This window comes from Amblyomma mixtum, chromosome 3 (assembly GCF_055824585.1).
Source record: "Amblyomma mixtum isolate Tamu chromosome 3, ASM5582458v1, whole genome shotgun sequence".
Lineage (NCBI taxonomy): Eukaryota > Metazoa > Arthropoda > Arachnida > Ixodida > Ixodidae > Amblyomma > Amblyomma mixtum.
Window position 1 is genome coordinate 223,027,504 of NC_143014.1, and position 19,317 is coordinate 223,046,820.

At 49.1% G+C, this 19,317-nt stretch overlaps 1 protein-coding gene across 1 annotated transcript; it reads right to left on the bottom strand.

The window, feature by feature from the left end:
- Window positions 1-9: 9 nt before the first annotated feature.
- LOC149353819 (sodium/iodide cotransporter-like) lies at window positions 10-17,824 on the bottom strand. The gene is made up of 7 exons (XM_089575867.1): window positions 17,459-17,824; window positions 13,511-13,576; window positions 7,072-7,173; window positions 5,324-5,487; window positions 4,340-4,480; window positions 1,251-1,380; window positions 10-15 (listed from the first exon to the last, which is right to left on the bottom strand). Exons 1-7 carry the CDS (start codon window positions 17,822-17,824, stop codon window positions 10-12), a joined length of 975 nt encoding a protein of 324 aa, XP_089431993.1.
- Between the last annotated feature and the right edge of the window lie 1,493 nt (window positions 17,825-19,317).

Sequence of the window (19,317 nt, forward strand, 5' to 3'; positions counted from 1 at the left end):
CGCGCGCTGCTAGCGCTGCGTGCATTGGCCAGATAAGACGAGATAACATTTTAAACGGCAAACACATTTTTTATCTTCACGAGGTTAGCATCCGGTATTGACTCCACACCGACGAATAAACGTCCGCAGACTGCGATAACGATGAAAGAAAAAAATAATCTGGGTTTAGTGATCACTATGGCGCGCAGCCTGAAATTTAAGGGCGCACCGCAGCGCTTACGGAAGCCTTACAGTCCGTTACGCTTAATATCAGGCTACATGCTGAGTGCGTGCAGAAATCAGATGCTTTTTTTGCGACCGCCGTATCCGGGTTCACAATCAGCGCTGGATTTTTCATCAGCGCGTTGTGTTCCTGTTAAACTTTCCCCACCTTAAACTTAAAAATGCCCTGAAAGGTAAGGTTATTTTCAGAAGTTAAAAGAATAATACCCCTGTCAGACGAGCAAGTTTAGTGTCATTTTCAACGAGTGACACTCGCCTGTAGTGTCATTCGCATCGTGTCACAAGGTGAACTTTAATGACACTCGCTGCTGAACGCACTCGGCAAGAAGTGAGTTTGGGGAACTCACTTCACTTTTCCCGAGGGGCGAAGTGTATAGCCTGGGTAGCAGCGTTTCGAAATTAGAATACAACGTCGGCAATAAAAATGGCGTTTTATTGAACGCAGCTAATTTTTTTTTTGCCCTCGTGTTCATGTAAACTTATTTGCACATGTATGTCGCCACCACTTTTTGCCAATCAGATTGTGTCAGCTGCGCAGAAACGTTATCGGCGTGGGTCGCCATGATGCTTCAAAAAGTGAAGTACTGCTCCTGGCTTGTCACGTCTTGCGAAGCCTTTTTTGTAATCGCCAATATTGCACAAAGCTCCTTGATAATCATAAAAAATTACTTGCAGTTTGGAATCTACTGTACATTAACTGTATATTAAAGCTTTGAAGCGCGAAAAGTAATATTTTTTGTGCCTTACTTGAAAAGCCATCGTCACCACCATCAATTCCGAATGACACTTTATTTTTCCGTGTAGCAGCACGCCCCGAAAGTGTCACTCGTTCTGGAGAAGTGCACTTCGTGAAAGTGTCACTAAACTTGCCCGTGTGACAGGGGTATAACATCGGTACCGTGTTATTGCACAACATCGACTACCGTCACTACGCAATAATTCAGGCGCAAGCCTCCAAGTTGGTGCTTCCATTACTATACGCAAGGAGTGAACATCCGTGAACTGCTAGAAGGTGTAAGTCTGCTCACCTGGTCGTACCTCGCGATGGCTCCGGCCAAACGCGGGTCGCAGTCCCTGTACCAGTAGACGATGGACATCGCCATAACCCCCACCACCAGCAGGAAGATGGCTCCAAGGGCGCACCCTCTGTACGCCACACTGAAATGGTGCCCACGCACACCGCAAGGAATGCAGAATGTTTCTAGTCAAAGAGTGGCAGGCGCGCTGCCGACGTAAACCAATGTATTCTGGTCCGCTAACAGCAAAGATTTCCGTCAGTACTGTGCCAAGCGCTAAACTGAAGCAAATGACTTGTTACTCCGGGCATAGCTGCTGCAGGCAGCTAATAGCCGTAGAAAGGAGGGCTGGTAAGACTTTTACACTGCGACCTCTAGGGCAGCCTATCGTGCATAAAATTAAACGGCTGCTGTTGCATAGTTTGGTCGCTGCAACAACTAGAGCAGGACTTCACGCCACGAAGCCAGACAGCGCGCCACATGCACAACTAGGCGTTGTGCATAGCCATGACTCAGGAATCATAATTGCTTAAATGTATGCCTAAAAGCATGAGATAAGCCACAATGTAAAAAAAAAGTTGAAGGCTTATCAAGGTTAAGCCCAGTGGATGCGAAGCAGCCTTCGTTTTGCATTCTTATTATTAACGTCCTTAGCGTTTGGAGGCATCTTGAACGCATACACGCCCGGCGCAAAGACGCTGGCGCGGGCACAGAGACGGCGGGCGCGCGCCGCTTCATCCCTGGCGTGACGTCACATATCACGTGATGCAGCGCTGGTGGCGCCGCCGCCGCGTCGCGCGCGACGGCGCGAAGCTCTCAACTTCAACGTGACGAGTCTAGTAGTCGAGCCTTTTTCTGACATACCACTCACGCGCCAGCGCTCGCGGGCAACTTCCTTCACTTTTCCGTACGGCGCAAAAGGCAGTGGAGGTATAGTGCGACGTCCGACGGCACGATATGAGGCCCCATCTGCAGCCGGTGTGACGTCATCACGTGACGTCATCACGTGACGTCACATCATGTGATCTCACTTCAAGGTCAATGGTGGCCACCGCTGGGCGTCGCGCGAAGGCCCGAAACCTACGTTAATATGCTTCGCATAAAAAAGAATCGAATGTAGAATCGAATGTCTTTGGGGTGCCCGAGCCTCTGCTTATGCGTACAGTGTTGCACAAACGCGCTCCACGCGAAAGCGGACCGACGCTGACGCGTAGAGGAGCGTGACGACGCACTTGATGTGCCCGACTGGCTTTCAAGGAGCTACTATAGCACCCTAGGACTACTTCCGCATTGGCAATGAATCTACGCAGTGGTTGTGCGATGAACTGACGAAATATAGTCGCTGTAGCAAGGCCGAACTGGATGCGGCGAGAGTATGGAGGCTAGCGGCGGCGCCGCGACCACGCCGGTCGCAAATGTGATCACTCGATTGCTTTCTCCACCTCATGGTGATTTCGTTGCGCTCATCGACGCCACCAAACGAAAGGAAATCGAAACTAAATGTTAAAAGGCGGCCCCTGGCCTCTGCAATGCACCAGTTTCACTTCCACCAGCGTTTTTACTAATGTGACCTTAATTTTTTTACGTGACAGCGCATACAGCTCGTCAGGTTGAAAATCCACCGACGTAGTATACAGTAATCGGCACCACGTGTCGGAAATAATCGGGGGCTGCGTAAAAAAAATCCTATCATGGTAATTTGAGGTTCCAGTGATTGATGATTGATTGGTGTGTGATAGGCGATGAGGAGTTAATGAAATCATTGAAATTATTTGATTAATTAAAGAAATGAGAAAAGAAATAAAAAGGGGGAGTTTAATGGTGTCAAAATGCTCAGAATGACAAGTTAATGTTTGATGACCGTAATCAAGAAAATTTAGAGTATGCAATTGATCAATCACTTAGTTGAAACAATTGAAAAAAATGAAAAATGCGTACATCTACACCACCCCCAATACCACCTGCAACACGCTGTCGCGTTGCACTTTTAAAGGCCTAGCTTAAGCGTCCTCCAATTTTTAAAACAATTTTTGAGAGTATAGAGCTGAACATTCCTTAAAAATCGCAGGCTGTAGGTTTCTGTATCCATCCAGGCAAATTTTTTCGCTAATTTTTAATTTCCTCCCCGTGTCGAAAGCGTCCGCTGTAGCACGTATGCAGCGCAGGAAGGCATTCTCTTCGGCGGGCTGACGCATGCGAGATATATAAATGAAAGGAACCGCGCAGGGACGCAAGAAACACGAACAAATTAACTGAGCATGTGTTTCTCTATTGCGTACCCTCTCACACCTGCGCTTCTTCTTCTACGTCCATGATATCCACAATCACAAACGCATGCAGGTTGAGAATTCAGCGTCGTGCGCCTCGATCGTGGCCATTATGTTGCATGACCAGACGGAGATCCACATTGCTCTCTTTGCGTGCGGGCGCTTCGAGATGGGTCTGCGTGTTCCGCGCTGGCTGTCACGATTGGTTCATTGCTCCGCTTGTTACCAGTGACTAGCCAGCGCTTGTGCTCTTACGGCAAGTGTTGCGGAGGCGAACTGAAATTGTGTGAGTTTCGCATCCACGCCTCGAGTGATACTTGAGTAAGTGTTAGTCAAGGCCATTTAAGGATTCCCAGGAAGGCACAAACGTCCTCCACGACGGTCTATCGTGGCTGATTGACGGATTATTTCTACGTGACAAGAGTGGAAGACATTTACGTGCCCAAGCCAAGAAAGCGCTCTGTGAGATGCGCCGTGTAGTGGAGGGCTTTTTTCGAACACCATGCGCTTGATCAGAAATGTTGGCTACTTTTTTCGAACACCATGCGCTTGATCAGAAATGTTGGCTATTTCCGTGTTTCCCCTCCATCGAAATGAGCGCGAGACGAAACCCGCGAACTTGCGCTCAGCACCCACACGCCAAGGCCTCTGAGCCATGGAGGCCCGTGTCACGCACCACTCAATCCGCTTGCGTGCGGTACCCGTCAGTCGCCTTCCCGGTGTGTGCGATAGCGAGAAATGCGCTCCTCTTCTAAAACACGACTGCCGCAGTGTTATTTCGCGTAAATAATCAAGTTATCGTGCACTAAGGAAGTGCGGGAGGACATAGCTTACCTTTGGGCGTCCCGGAGACTCCTGGCGGAGAGATATCGCTGCGCTACGATTTGGTCGACGCCGTATCGAACGAAGAACAAGGGCAGAAGGCCTAACGTGGCCGCCCAGATGGTCTCGTCATTTGACAAGTCGAAATCGGTTCTGCAATCATGTAGAAGCAGCACATAAGAATTTGCTTCTTTCATACTGCGTACCGCTAGGCTCCCTGACGTTCGTGGGTGTACGACATGCTGTGTCGGCTAATCACAGCATTGCATGATAATGTGCACGGACTCCGAAGCGCCGTCGGCGTAAGTTCATAAGTCGGCGGAAGAACATAGTTCTAACATTTTTCTAAATGCGCGACTGACGTATGCATCTTATTAGCCTGATTCTATTCTCTTTTTAATTAGGGCTGCAAATGTGCCCGAAGCGCCGTGCAAGGCGCCTGTTATGTGTTTGAAAGGAACAACACAACGTTGTGAAATAATAATATACTTCATTTGTGGGTTATTGTGGAATTTTTTTTTAACTGTGGCATGTTAACAATAGAGTTCAAGGCGCGAAAAGCATGAAAATGACGACAGAGAGAGCTGCAGGGGTGTCGTCACACTCGTTCGACCCAATCACAGTGGAATATTTTGTGAGCTCACTCTTGGCGGCGCGAATTCAACCGCTGTGGCGCGAAATACGAATTCGTATATTCCAGCGCGGGTTTCACGGTTTGAAAAACAAACGGGTATGAGGTGGCGAGGGACCCACTTAGCTGCTAGGCTGCACTAATAATTAAATTCTCAGTAGTTGAGTATGCCATCTCTTTCAAAGTGAAACGAATTTGGTCGTTGCAGAAGCGTGGGCATTTCTGATGACCATAGTTTCGACGTGACCGAAAACTAGTGCTTTTTTTTTGTTTTGCTTTGTTCCTCCCTGGTTCGCATGCATAAAGGAAGCAGGGTCAGGAAAACGCATTCAGTGCGTCCAGGGTTCATTCGAAAGCCGTCTTACCGGAACATGAATCTGCTGAAGTCGAAATCCCAGATGGGCCGCCGCCGAACCTCGTCTTCTTCGTTGTAGGAGTCATACACGACCTTCGCCACGACTGCTACTGGCGAGGCGAACATTACGAGCCCCTGGACAGTGTCCGCCCACACGACGCCACGAATCTTGCCCTTTAATGGAAGCGCGCGATGGACGTTCCAATAGTATAGCGATGCTATGGCACCATACGAAATATTTTTTACAGTTATGTTCGTTGTCTGCTTCACAGCAGCTTCTTCAAACGAAGTTGTCTCTAACACTATCAACGCTTTAAACCGACGAAGTACTAATCACTTCGAAAAGAAAGTCTCGCCACGCGCGTTACAGGTTATAACAGTACTTGCTGCTCTGGAGAGCATGCAGTGCATCTCGATAGCCTCTACAAAAATATTCGTGGATATTTAATGAAATATTACTAATCCGGACTGGCATACCATTCGAAGGTTTGTAGATGTCTTTCAAAAGTGAGCCCTTATGCTTTGTACCTTTTCTGTAGCGTGCGATGGTTGAGATGGTCCCATGTTCAAGATCTCACAACGTGCGCACCTAAATTCACAAAATCTTGCACGAGTATTTCTTGACTTCTTGCCTTCAGCCTGCATGTATAACTTCCTTCTGTACACGATATCGAGCTCAGTGTATAACCTACAGCGCGCGGCGTGCGGTCGGAGCTCACTTCACGAATCAGTGCGACCCCAGAAGTGATGAAAATTTATCGATTTAGCAGCGAATGGAAGGGGCGGGATTCCCTGCAGTGTCTCCGCATATTTGGTGCTATGCATCGAGGTTAATTCGTTTGCTCCAGAACGCGAACCGTACAATGGTTACTTCCGACGTGTTGTACGGGTAATACTGAGCCCTATAGTACGCGTATACTTCCGACCGGCAGGACAAGGCCGAAATACTAAACTTTGAGCAAGGCATTGTGAGCATAATGGCCAAACACCACTTGAAATAGAGGCCTCGCCAATATAATTTTGTGTCATTGAACATGATGCCTATAGACTCTACTGAGGAATCTGCACATAGTCGGCAGATTTGAGGTGTACAGCGAACATGGCTATTTCATCAATGACGACTATCGACCGCTTTGTACCTCACACATCGACGCCATACCGTTTAGGCTTACCTCAGCGCGCGGGCTGTGCCAAGTGTCATGGATAGGATCCAAACTGTCATGGATCTTCACGCAATTTAAAATAATATGTCTTGCAGATACTGTCTCAAATCATGGCGCTCGCTCGCTCGAAAGAAACATACGCGGGCACGAGAAGATCTGGTGGGTGCATACGTGTCCGCTTCTAGCTCTTCGTTTTCGAGTTGTTTTGCCTGCTTTCTCGAGTCTTGCGTGGGTGGGACAGTGCCCTCCGTGAGAACAAATGCCGAAGACGCCCCTGCGGAGAGATTCCCGGCCAGGTGGGCAGACTCTCAATTGAAAAAACTCAGCCGGAACCAGAAGGCGCAAGCTAGGCTTAGCTCGGCGCTGCCGAGCGAGGCCGCGCTACGCGCCTGCATGGATTCTGCGTTGTCGACGACAGCTACGCGGGCGCCCGCTGTGTTACCACCTGACGCGGCCTCCACGTCTGCGCTACCTTCAGCGCCTACGGGTCTCCAACCTGCTCAGTCTCCCGATGCCACGACACTGGTCTGTGCCATGGACTGCTCCACCGCCTCCGTGCCTGTGGCACTCCCTCAAGAAACAGTGCCCGTCACACCTGTTCAGCACTCCCATCAAGGGTCGACACCAGCGTCTGAGCCCCTGCAGCCTCCACTGATGCCTCCCGTGAGTCGAGCCTCGCTTCCACCTGCTGCTCACTCTTTCCGCGTCACCATCAAGCCCACACTGCGCTTTGATATGACTGCAATCCCTGCCCGGTATGTTCAAGCCACAATTGACCACGCTCTTGGCTCTTCGAACTACTGCGGATTCGTCGTTCATCGCCCATCTAACACCATCACGGTAAACTTGCCATCCTTGGTGGACGCCCAGAAAATGTGCGCAGTTACTCAGATCCCCCTGGACAATAGCAAGCATGTCCCGGTGCAAATATATTTTGCATCTAGTCCTGACACCCTCCGCTGCATGGTTTATCATGTTGACAGCACAAGTCCTCCGGAGGAGGTGCGGGCTAACATACGCTGCTAGTCTCACGTAGTACTGCAAGCACGGCCTATGGGACGCCGGGGCTCATACCTGCTCGTTCTGCAAGGCCCTTTGACTCTGCCGGAGTACCTTACTTACTACGGTGCGATTATCAAACCGCAGCCCTTCCGACCACGTCGTATTTTTTGCTATCATTGCCACAAAGAAGGCCATATGCAAACCACCTGCCCTAATCCTGCTGCTGTGGTCGACATGAATGAACCATCAGTTCTTTGCGCCTTATGCAAATCGCCGGACCACGATATACGCTCTCCCGCTTGTCCAAAGAAGAAGCGAGCGAAGAAGCTGCACAAGCCATCTGTTAAACAGGATATTCCTACAAGTAATCGTTTTGCTGCCCTCGCATGTGATGACGACGACTTCCCTGAGCTTCCTTCAACTGACCCCGCTGCGCAGCACCCGTCTTCTCAGCACCCGTCTTCTCGGCAGCGTTCATACGCACAAGCGGCTCGCCTTCGTGGATCAAATGATACACCAACACGACCAGTGCATCCCTCACAAGTGGATTCCACAGATGAAGACGCAGCTTTAGAAAATGCTATCGTGGAGGCTCGCCGTCGACTAGACGAACTCACCCAGCGCCGGGAACAGCGTCGTTCTCACTCCTCTAGAAGAACATTAATCACTCGGGAGCAATCTTCACAGGAATAACCCCCAATAACCACTGGACCACAATCATGTGCCGACCACCCGTTAACCGTGACTACCCCGACAGTGGATAAAATATTGGCGCTCATGAAGCAGTTGACCTCCCTCATCATAGAAGCTCTTCGGCCTCGCCATGGATAGTGCATCATCTATGGTGGTGCAGTGGAACTGTCGAGGCTTTGTTAATAAGGCCACTGAGGTGAATATCCGCCTTCGTGACGGAAAGTTGAAGGCATGGGCGTTCCTGTTGCAAGAGCATAATTCACTACCACGCCTTTCGGGATTCTGCGCATACAATTCACCCTCGATCCCTGATCGCCGTTGCATCGCCTCCTCCCTCACCCCAGGTAAATCTGCAATTTATATTCACAGCTCCATTCCCCATACTCCGCTAGACCTTTCACGGTGGTGCAACACACGTCAAGAGGTCGTCGCCCTTCTTGTTAAACCAGCACGCACCCCTCTTATTCTAGTTTCTTTTTATGGCCGTCCTAGCTCCGCATCTCCCAATCTTGGATGAGTACGCTTCCTTCGTTGTACCAACCCGGGTATCCCTATTCTAGTTGGTGGAGACTTCAACGGCGCACACACTTCGTGGGGTTACCCAGCAGATTCCTCAAGGGGTGCGCACATCCAAGGCAGCTTTTCAGATAATTCCTTTCAACTTTTAAACCACCCGAATACTTCTACCCGCCCAAGAGGTGGCCCGTATTCACCTGACTTGACTTGGTGGTTAGGGCCCGGTAACCCTCGTTGGGATGCTGAATCAGATTCTTGGGGTAGTGTTCACTGCCCTATTTTTATCTCCCTCACTCCTTCGCGTCTACGGAAAGTACGCCGCAGCGTACGCATAACATCATGGGACTCTACGCGCTGACAATCGTTTATCAACATTCAACCCGTCTTCAGCAGTGTCTACCCTCTCTGATGTTCTTGCAACTCATACTATTACCAGTACTGTAAATGAAGGCGACCCACACCCGGACATACACCTCCTGAATCTGTGGGCTCTTCGTCGCCAGGCCGATCATTATGCTTCTTGCAACCCTGAAGACCCCTTGGCTCTTCCCTCTCTTCACCGAGCTACCGCCCGAGCGCGGCGTTATGCAAAGCAACTAGGCAGGAAACGCTGGGCTGCATGGTGTGCCCGCCTGTCCTCTACGCAGGGCAATCGACATCTTTGGAGAGTGTTTCACGCCATGGAGCGCCCTTCTCAGGTTGCAGATTACACTGAAAGCATTCGCCTCGCGCTGAATGTGGACGAAGATACATTTGCACAACAAGCGGCCCGTCAGTTTTTTCCACACCATGACTGCACCCCTACATCTCCTCCAGTCTTATCGGTTACAGAGCCTTCCGATGAGGTTACTTCTGATCTAACTATGGCAGAATTGCTAGCCTCCATTGAACGCCTCAAGACTACCACTTCTCCCGGGCACGACGACATACCAAACTCTTTATTCCTTAACTTGGATGGGTCTGCTTTGCAAACCCTACTGGATACTTTCAACCAAGTGTGGCGTTCTGGTGTCATCCCTGGAGAGTGGAAGCATTCTATTGTGGTCCCAATACCCAAGTCAGGTCAGCCTCCAGTATCTCTTTCGGCCCTTCGTCCAATTTCTCTCACGCCTACCATCTGTAAGCTTTACGAAAGCATTCTCGCCGCACGTTTGTCGTGGTGGCTAGAATCACACGATTGTTACCCAGATTCCCAAATAGGTTTCCGTCCCCAAATTGGAACGGAGGATGGTCTTGCTACTTTGGCTACTGACGTGCTTCACCACTCTCCGCAGAGTCACCTCGTTCGAACGGTGGTCGCGACAGACATAACAAAGGCATATGATAACATCCTTCACTCTGCCATTCTTGCCTCCCTTCAAACTTTTGGTCTCCCTCACCGGTTTCTCCTATCCATTCACGCCTTTTTAACAAATCGAACCTTCAGTGTACGGGTCCATGGAAAGCCCTTTGGTAACTTCACTTCCAATAGAGGAGTGCCCCAGGGCTCCGTTCTCGCCCCCACATTATTCAATGTGGCTTTTATTCCTCTTGTTAGAGCCCTAGAAACCATCCCTTCTATCCGTGTGCTTGCGTACGCCGATGACATAACCTTGTGGTGCTGTCACCCAGATGCGTCTATCCATCAGTCGGCCCTCCAACATGCGCTAGATGTCTTGACATCTCGCCTCCCACCTCTGGGTCTAACCCTCTCGCCTACTAAGTCATGTTTCATTCGCATTGGAAACAAAGCCGGCTTACGGAAAGCAGTCCCTTTAAACTTTACAGTAGATAGTTCTCCGATTCCTCAGGTAGAAACTGTTCGTATTCTTGGCCTCCTCCTTCATACCTCTGGGACTGGCACCCCTTGGCTGACAGCCACACGTAAATCAGCTCACGCTACTATAGGTCTGATTCGTCGCATAGCTATGCGATCTGGTGGCGCACGTGCTTATACGGCCCGCCAGCTTGTGCGCTCTATTCTTCAGCCACGGATAATATATCAGGCACAATTTCAACGTCTCACCCGCAGACAGTGGGACTCCCTTGAAGCTATCAATCGTGAGGCTATGCGCGCAATAACATTTTTGCCTCGTTTGACACCCATACCCGTGCTTCAGGAGTTCGCCCAAATTAATACTCTCAGTGAACTCATCGACCAGCGGGTGGCAAACAGAGCTCGCAAACAGTCTCTACAACTTCATCGTTTAAAGACGCTCCCTCCGTGGTCGTATTGTCAGCTCACAGACAATCGCCCCACTGTTTCCCCGTCGGTATCAGCCGCGCATCTGCCTGAAGGGTGCATATTGTACACCGATGCGTCACATACTGCAGAGCGGGGAGTTACCGCTGTATATAGTCCCTCCCATCCGCATCTCAACTCTCGTGCGACGTACACCGCAGATACATGTACCCCCCTGGCAATGGAACTTCAAGCCATTTACAATGCCATTGCTTCCCTTCCGCTCGTTCCCACATTCAATGCAGTTCATATTTATACAGACTCCCTCGCCGCCCTTAAACAGCTTAAGGCTGTTCGACGCACATTCCAGATTACACAATCAATTCACCTACTCTGCGCAAAATACCCATGTCCTGTACGCATACACTGGATTCGCGGTCATGCTCACGATCCACATAACATTCAAGCAGATGCTATGACTCACATTGACACATCAGACGACCCGCCACCTTCCCCTCTTCCCCCAGATCCGTTCCTGTCCCATGTCTCCGATTCACAAGCTCTGCGCCAGCGAACACGCGCTCTAATTCCTCCGTGTTCGCACCCTCTCCCCCGTAGTCTAACTCGGCAGGAGGAGGTATCAGTGCGCCGGATTCGGGCAGGGGCGGCCCTGACCCCATCTGTCCGTTATCGGTGGGGTGATAAATATCTGCCAGCAACTGACAGGTGCCCTCACTGCGGCGCTGCACCGGACATTTGTGATGTGCGGCACCTGTTGTGGACTTGCCCAGCGACGGCCCCTATTAGAAAACGGCTCCTCAGGGAGGTCGGCCTGTGGTGGAACCGCGACGGGGACTATGTGAAGTGGACTATGGACAATCACTTCACCAGCAGCCTATGCGAGTACCTCGCCGAAACTGGTCTACACTCCTTCTTTTAACTTTCTGTAACCTACATTCCACTCCCCCTTTTCTCAACTTATGCCTCAAGGCAGACTTCACGAATAAAAAAAAAAAGAAACGAATCAAGCTTTCCGCTTGTCAAATGTTCAAGCGTTTGACGAGCTCAGCACCTTCGGAGCGCCAAGACCATGACTTGAAATTCTGACAGCACATTATCGCAGAGCCTGCTATTGTCCCAAGTGACATTTGAGCTGAGCAAACCGATGAAGGATTAAAAGACGAGTATCAAAGCTAGAACTGTAGTCATTACTGCCTAAAAATTTGCAGCATAAAAGAGGCATTGAGAAAACGGCTCTCACCAGCACTGTGTATGCTGTTCCTGCGAGACCGATGACAAAGTTCCACACAATAAAATTTCCGCCAAGAACTGGAATGAAGCAAGAAATATGCAAAACGTCTGAGGCTTTGACGAAGTGGTGCAAGCACATGTAAAGGAAGCAGTTTCAAAAAGCACTTATCGCGATTCTTCACAGTACAGGTCCCCATAAAACCAAAGCTCGCAAGGAGTCAGTAAAAGAAAAACTGAAACCAAATTGGTCAAACAATAACCATTGACCGAATAATACAGGACACGATGAGTTTCTGTGTATTAGCATAGAAGGACTATGGTATTATTTATACAATAACACTCTCCGACTCATTTTCTTCATTTTTTTTCTATCCCCAAAATATTATAGACTTCAATGTTTCGATATGTTCTCTAGCCGCGCTTTTATTGTCACTGTTGGAAGCAAAGCCCCATGTCATCTTTTTTTTTCTAACTATCAGCGATCCTTACTGTATTCGAGCTTCCACGCCTGACTAACGTGAACTTCGAGTTAAAAATAAAAAGCAAATAAAACAAACGTACTTGTTGAAAGGGCAAGAGAGCAGGTGCATATAGAGAGTCCACCAAATATCTCCTGCAGGACAAAAATATAAATGTTTAAAATGCTGCAGAAAATATGAGTTGGACAGTTTGTTTTCCACGTTTTTTAATCATGGCAGCAAGAACGTTCAGCGGTTTAACGAATGAATAAATGAGCTGTTCCTTGAGTCATTGATAAATTATCGCTTTCGTGGGGTTTTTGAGGCCAAAAAAAACACCTTCAGAGTATACATGCGCCGACGTGATGACATCGCTATATTTTTACGGATTAGAAACGACTTTGCGATATAAGAGGCACTGCTTACAAAAACAGTGTTGCTATTGTCACACAATTCTTCCACATCTTTTCCAAGTTACGTAGCTTCTATGGTCAAATAACTGCCTACCAGTCACTTCAACAACCTATGCACAAGTTTGTGGAATAGTTAGCTCTTCAGCCTCGTCGTCAGACCAGAAAACTGGGCTGGCTAGCGGGGCAGTATTCTGGAATATATGATACAAAGATACTCAGAAGAGGGAAACGTGATGAGAGAAACAGTAGAATAACTTAGCGTTGACTGGAATTTGGGCAAGCACTATCAGTGGCTCGTCTCATATATGCGCCCTCAGAACGAGCAGATAGAATATGTAGACATGATTTTTAACTGTTGATCACTCCACAAAGTCTGGGTCGCGCGTGTTTTGCTTCTTGCCTAAATATATGCGGCTCATTTTCATTCTTATGTAATGTCCATACATTCGCTCGCTCTGTCTCCCTTTCCTGTGTAGGATCGTTTTCTTTTTGGCGCAGTTCCGCAGCGCAGCCATCCCACGCAATACGCTGTCAACTTACGCTGAGAAAGAAGTAAATGACGCAGGCCGTGACCCCGAGTCCATCGCTGTAGCGCATGCGGAGGTACTGCACGCGCAGTGAGAAAGAACAAGCGAATTAGCCCCACATACATTGCGCCATCATAGTTCATCCACAAGCCTAAATTTGTACGGGAAGAAGCTAGAAAACCACGACGTGCATTCATACGTTGAGCTGTTAAAAACAACCTTTTCGCATAAAACTTTTAAGAGCTTGCGTAGATACGTATAGCGCCGGGGTCAAAATGGGCACCTGCTGATACCAGCCAAAGGTTGTGCCAAAGCCAACAGATTATGCTGCGGGTCTAGCTTATATATAACTCACTTAATACGTAGTACTGCTGGGCGAGTTGATTTGATATTTTTTAAAGATAAGGGTGCAAAAAGAACGGCAGTGAAGAACACAACGAGACATCCACGCAGGCGCACTATGAACAGACTGTTTATTTCTTGTTGCGCAAAATAAGTAACTGCAGCCAAGGGATAAACATCCAGAAAACCTACACCGTCATACACAACACCCCAAAAATAATAAGGGCGCGATATAATAGCATTTTTTCCATTTACGCACTGAACCCAAGGTATGCCGGCTCCTTCGCCAATCAAGACATCAAGGGATAACTAACGCAGGAATAACCGCGTATATTTTTTTTATTTCCAAGGCCTCTATTATTTCTCTCGTTAATTCCTTTTCAGTCCTTCGCAGAACCTGGGTCTTTTCAAAACCTGGCGCTCACTTGTGCTCTCTACAGCTAACATTCATGTGGCCCAAAATCACATTTTTCGTCCATTACCAGGAATTCGAGACAGCGCCCAGCCGGTGCCAGTAATGGCCTATCCCGTTCTCTTCTGCAGCCACTCGGTCGTTCTCTTTATTTCTTACGTCACAGATGATGTAAATGCCCTATTTTTGAATGATTAAAGCCATGCGTCACCTGGTGGCGGCCAAAGGAACTAGAAGCGCCTGTCCCGAATTCCTGGTAATGTTGCCCGGATGCTCATTCAATCTATCGTTAAAGTACCTGCCCGTTTTTGAAACGTATGTGTAAAACACAATACGTCAACGGAACGGAATTAACTACTTTCTCTGCGCAACTGGCGTGCTTCTGGCGATGTTTGCTCCCTAAAATCAACCTTTTTTTATGTTCCGCGCGCACCGTTGCACCCTCTGTGCAAAGGTGAACGCTGAACATGAAAACACCACCGTGCATGTGGATGCACGTGTATGTACGGGGGGGGGGGGGGGGGGGGGTTTAACTGCGGCTACGAGAGGAGACTGCAGTAGAGGCAACCCGCAATGACCAGACAGTGCCACTAATAAGTGTAGTGTTCAGCGCCACCAACGGCGTCAGCTGCAACTGAGGCGGCCGGTTTGGTCGTGTCTCTCTTGAATCTGCCGGCGCGCAGCTAAGACCGCTATATAAGTTAGCGGTGATAGTTTATTTTTCAGTTTTAAGGCCATCGAAGGCCCTGTCGATTGTTTTCGGCTACTGGAATAGCCTTAAGAGCGGCCACGTATAATAAATAATGCAAAAAGTGAACGGCAATGACCTCACGTCGAAGCGCATATCGCAACGAAATAAAGCATGTGTGCGACGTTGCACTTTGTGTTAGCAAACGGTATTTTCTCTGCGCTTTCTTATGCACGGGCTTTATGCTTGTGGTTCCAGTCGACCGATTCGTATAATGTTTTCCTGAAAAACATTGAAAGCGATAACGAAGTTTACAGGGTAATAATACTAACTACTTCTTGTCGTTGTCACTTTTGCAGCATGCAGCATGAACAATTTACTAGTGATTTCGCCCTGTAATTTCACATCGTGCCTAAAATTCGTGTTTGTCGACTGCCAGCTCGCAACAAAGACGCGAAGGTCAGAGGCAGGTTAGTGCTGCTGCCGCACGGCTGCTTTGACGATTGTAACTATTGCCTGGCACTCGCGTGCTTCATTATTGAACCCTAGCGAGCGTGCATGCTACACCAGCGCTGCGCAAACGTGGGGGAAGCCGACGTTTGTGCAAGCGCGCAACGATGAAGCGTTAATCATAGAGCTATTTGGAGATGTAATGCATTTGATTTCAATGACCCAACGTGCCACCGCCAACCGTGAGACACTCGATCTTGAATCTTGCCACCGCCATGCGCCGCATCGCTCTGCTGCATGTTCTTTTTTGCACCACATGTCCAACATTCTCGGACAAAAAAATTTGAAAATTGGAAAATTGTAAGACACTGCTATGGAAGTATTGAAGGTAATGGTCTATGCTTCTGACAAATAACAAAATCTTCCCTTTAAAGAGTTTCCATCGATAAGTGTTTCCAATACCCTCCCTACCAACGGATCATGTCACTGCATGGATGGTGTTTGGCCAAACGACTGCCTTTTTGCCTGGCGTCAGTGGGCACATTGTGACAAACTGAAGCTCCAAGCGGCCTTAAGCCTTCCCTCCTCCCTAACAACACTGCCTGCATGACAGTCGCCGACCCAAATGAACCGCGCCATGCGGACGCCAGAAAAGAGGGCGCCTTCCAAATCGATATATGTGGCTTTTAAGACTTGCGGCAAGTAAAAAGAATGATTTGAGTTATTTCTGTTTTGTAATGATCAGGAAACAAAAGGTGAACTCTCCGTGGACACCTCAAACGCGCGTCGTAAGGGAGGGGATAAAAGAGGGGATGAAAAGGGGGTGAGAGAAAGTAGTGCAACTGCAGAGCACGCACGGTCTAATGCGTGCGTGGATGGGTCCAGCTCACTCGTGCACGGGACCCTAGTGTCGCAAATCGCCACTAGCATGCGCACTGCAGGCGCCCATGCGTTTACAGCCGAAGTAGACAGCTCGCCTACTTCACCACAACTTGAACCGCTCGCGCTCCGGCTTCACATTTTAGCAAGCTTAATGTGAAAACAAAGACAAACAGAGCCACTCGCCGCTGATCTCGGTATCGGTTACAGAAACCAGCACGTCTGTAGGAGGCGCGGAACTACCAGTGTTGACGTCACCTAACCGGTTTATTGTTCACTGCTGCCTCCTTCGCCGCGCTCTGCACACAGCAGGGGGTGGAGTGACAGCGCAGTTTTAATCGCCAGTTACGTAGCTGCTATGAATGGAATCGCCAAAACGATTTTACTCTGAGGATCTATAAGGTTCACATACGTACGGGCGCCCGCAGCTTGTCGAATTTCTAAAGGACTCTTGAACTTCCCCGGGCTGGAGCGGTCACCGCCGAAACGCAATGAAGGCCTGATGCAACCACAAAGCCACCCCAGCTGGCCTTTAGGGCCGTAGAGCGCTGCGCACTTGCGCCATGCAGACTACAGAGCGTGGAGCAGGCCGAATCTCACGTTAATGGCAACAAGTTGCACAGCGGTGGCCGAATCTAATCGCGACAGGCCTTGGCTGCCTTCCATCGTGGCGGGGCCGCATGATGGCCGCGACAATCAGACTGACTCGCTTTAGAGACGAGGAGCCATCCGCGAATGCCAGCAGGTGATCGAGCGTTTGGAGGACGGCTCTCGTGTACTGCGTGACAGCGCACTTCAGGCTCGTCCAGCGCGGCGCGGAAAACATTTCCGCGGTGAAACTTCGCTGTTACGAAAACTGCGGCGTTTGTGGCTTTCTTTAACGCTCTATACAAATTTCCAATCGATAACTTTTGTGTAACTCTAGCTTAATAAATCTGAATGACATCTATATTAATACTTGAATCATTAAAACAACAAAAAAACTGACGCTTGTTCTGAACCGTCGATACAAATTGCGCTCTATAGTTTTGATACTGCATCAGCGACGTGTAACAATTTTCTCGTAAATGTTATAGGTTGACAGTTACGTGAGGCAAATTGCACGAATTCTGAACCTAACTGGCCTAAGTTTTTTTGCGCTCCGTTGCACTGCGGAGACGGGCTGCAAGCGGGAAGAGAGAGGGACTCACCTGGAAGACCGATGTGAGACGCAGGCCGTAGACCACCGGCACGAAAGCGTGTGCCATAATGGGAGCCACCAGGATCTTGGAGACGGCGCCCCACACCACATGCAGGCCGTACACGTAGAAGTGCGCCGTGAAGCTCACCAGCGATGTGGACGTCGCCGCCGACGCGAACATGGACACGGCCAGAGGGATGGCGTACAGACGGCGGCTACCCAGAAACGTCTCTTCCTGTTCATCGCCGTGGCTCGTCGCCCCCGCGGCCTTCGCCCGTCCTCGAAAGAAGGTGGCACCCAGACCGACGCCTATCCCCAGCGCACTGATGGCGCCCACGGTGAGGTAGTCGGCAACGTACAGCGGAGGAGACGCCATTCCTTTAGGCGGGGGAATTCCTGCCAAGAATTCCGACTCGCAGAAAGCTGCCGTTTATCGTTGGGTTTTGACACGACGAACCGCTTCCAATGGCTTCTTTAAGAAAAAAAAAAAGAATACTTGAAAGCAGTGAACGGGAGTACAATTAAAGGAGCGAAAAATATGAAAGGAAGGAAACCCGAAAAACAAAGCAAGCACGCGCTCCTCTCTTTTACGGGCCGATTTATGACGATCAGATTGACTGTTCAGACTTGAAAGGAAACAGGCTGCAAGAAATTTCAGAGTGAAGATCCAGCGAGGCAGGCAGGTCGAACTCACTCTCGGATTCAGCTGGCGAGCATGTGCTGCGCTTGTGCTGTTGTCGAGTGCCGCTCTTACAGTGAGCAGACGCGAAACACCGCACTTTGGGCTGCCGGAAGTTCAATTCAGTTAACCATACACCATCGCTTTTCTTTCTCCTCCTCCTTCCTTTGGGCTGGGTATAAAAGGAAGAGTATACATGTTCTGTATGGAGTCATCTATATGTGTGTACGCGTCTGTCTGCTGTCGGGAACAGAGGGTCCCGCAGGGCGTGATCCCGCGGGCATGGATGAGTGTGCAATTGACAGCTGCTTGTTCAGCGAACTTATAGCGACGCGCGCGAAGCTTTAGTGTACTCCGCGTATAGGAACACTTCTAATAGGAGTGATTGCAGGTGGCGCGGAGAGGAGCATTAATACTGCACCCCTTACAGACACATTAAAACCAACACAGGGTTTGGAACTTACACGTTGAGGTGATGCCTGCGCTGTATCCGAGCTGTCCGAAGAGCTCTGATGAGAAATAGAATACAAAAAAAAAATGCTGCTTGTGCAACCTGCGGCATTTTTTCATGAAAGAAAAAAAAAAAAAACAAGCGAGTCGGTGCTCCATAAGCGGATCGAAAAGACAAGATTATGAGCATGACACCGGTATGCATGAGCACACCTGTGGGTTTCATTTGCCGAAGATTAACTTCTTGAGCGCGAAACTTCAGGCAGCTATGCTGGTAGAATGAGCGCGCAGTAAAATAATGACCTAAGAAAGGCGCTATTGAACGCCAGTACGGGTAAAAGGCATTTTAACCTTTCGTCTTCGACGGCGATGCAACCATTGTGTCGAAAATTGTAGACACAGACACTGCGGTCCATTTTTAAAGCGCTTCGGTTCTCCACCAAAATCATTTGCCAAATGTACCGAGAAGCAGTGCGTTCGGCTGCTTTTCGTTCATCGCTTTGTAACTGCAATTATTCGCTCTCTTGTGCGCTCTGGTGCTGTTTTATTGTTTTACCATAACCGACTGGCTATGACGACGATTTCCTCAGCGCTTGGAAAACTTGCGATAACCGCAACACTATACAGAGCGCTTCGCATCAATGTTATACCTCGTCGTATTGCAAAACACAGGTAATCATGAAGGCTCTCGCATGCCATGAAAATGGTCGGTATGTACGAACAGTGCACATTCAATAAGA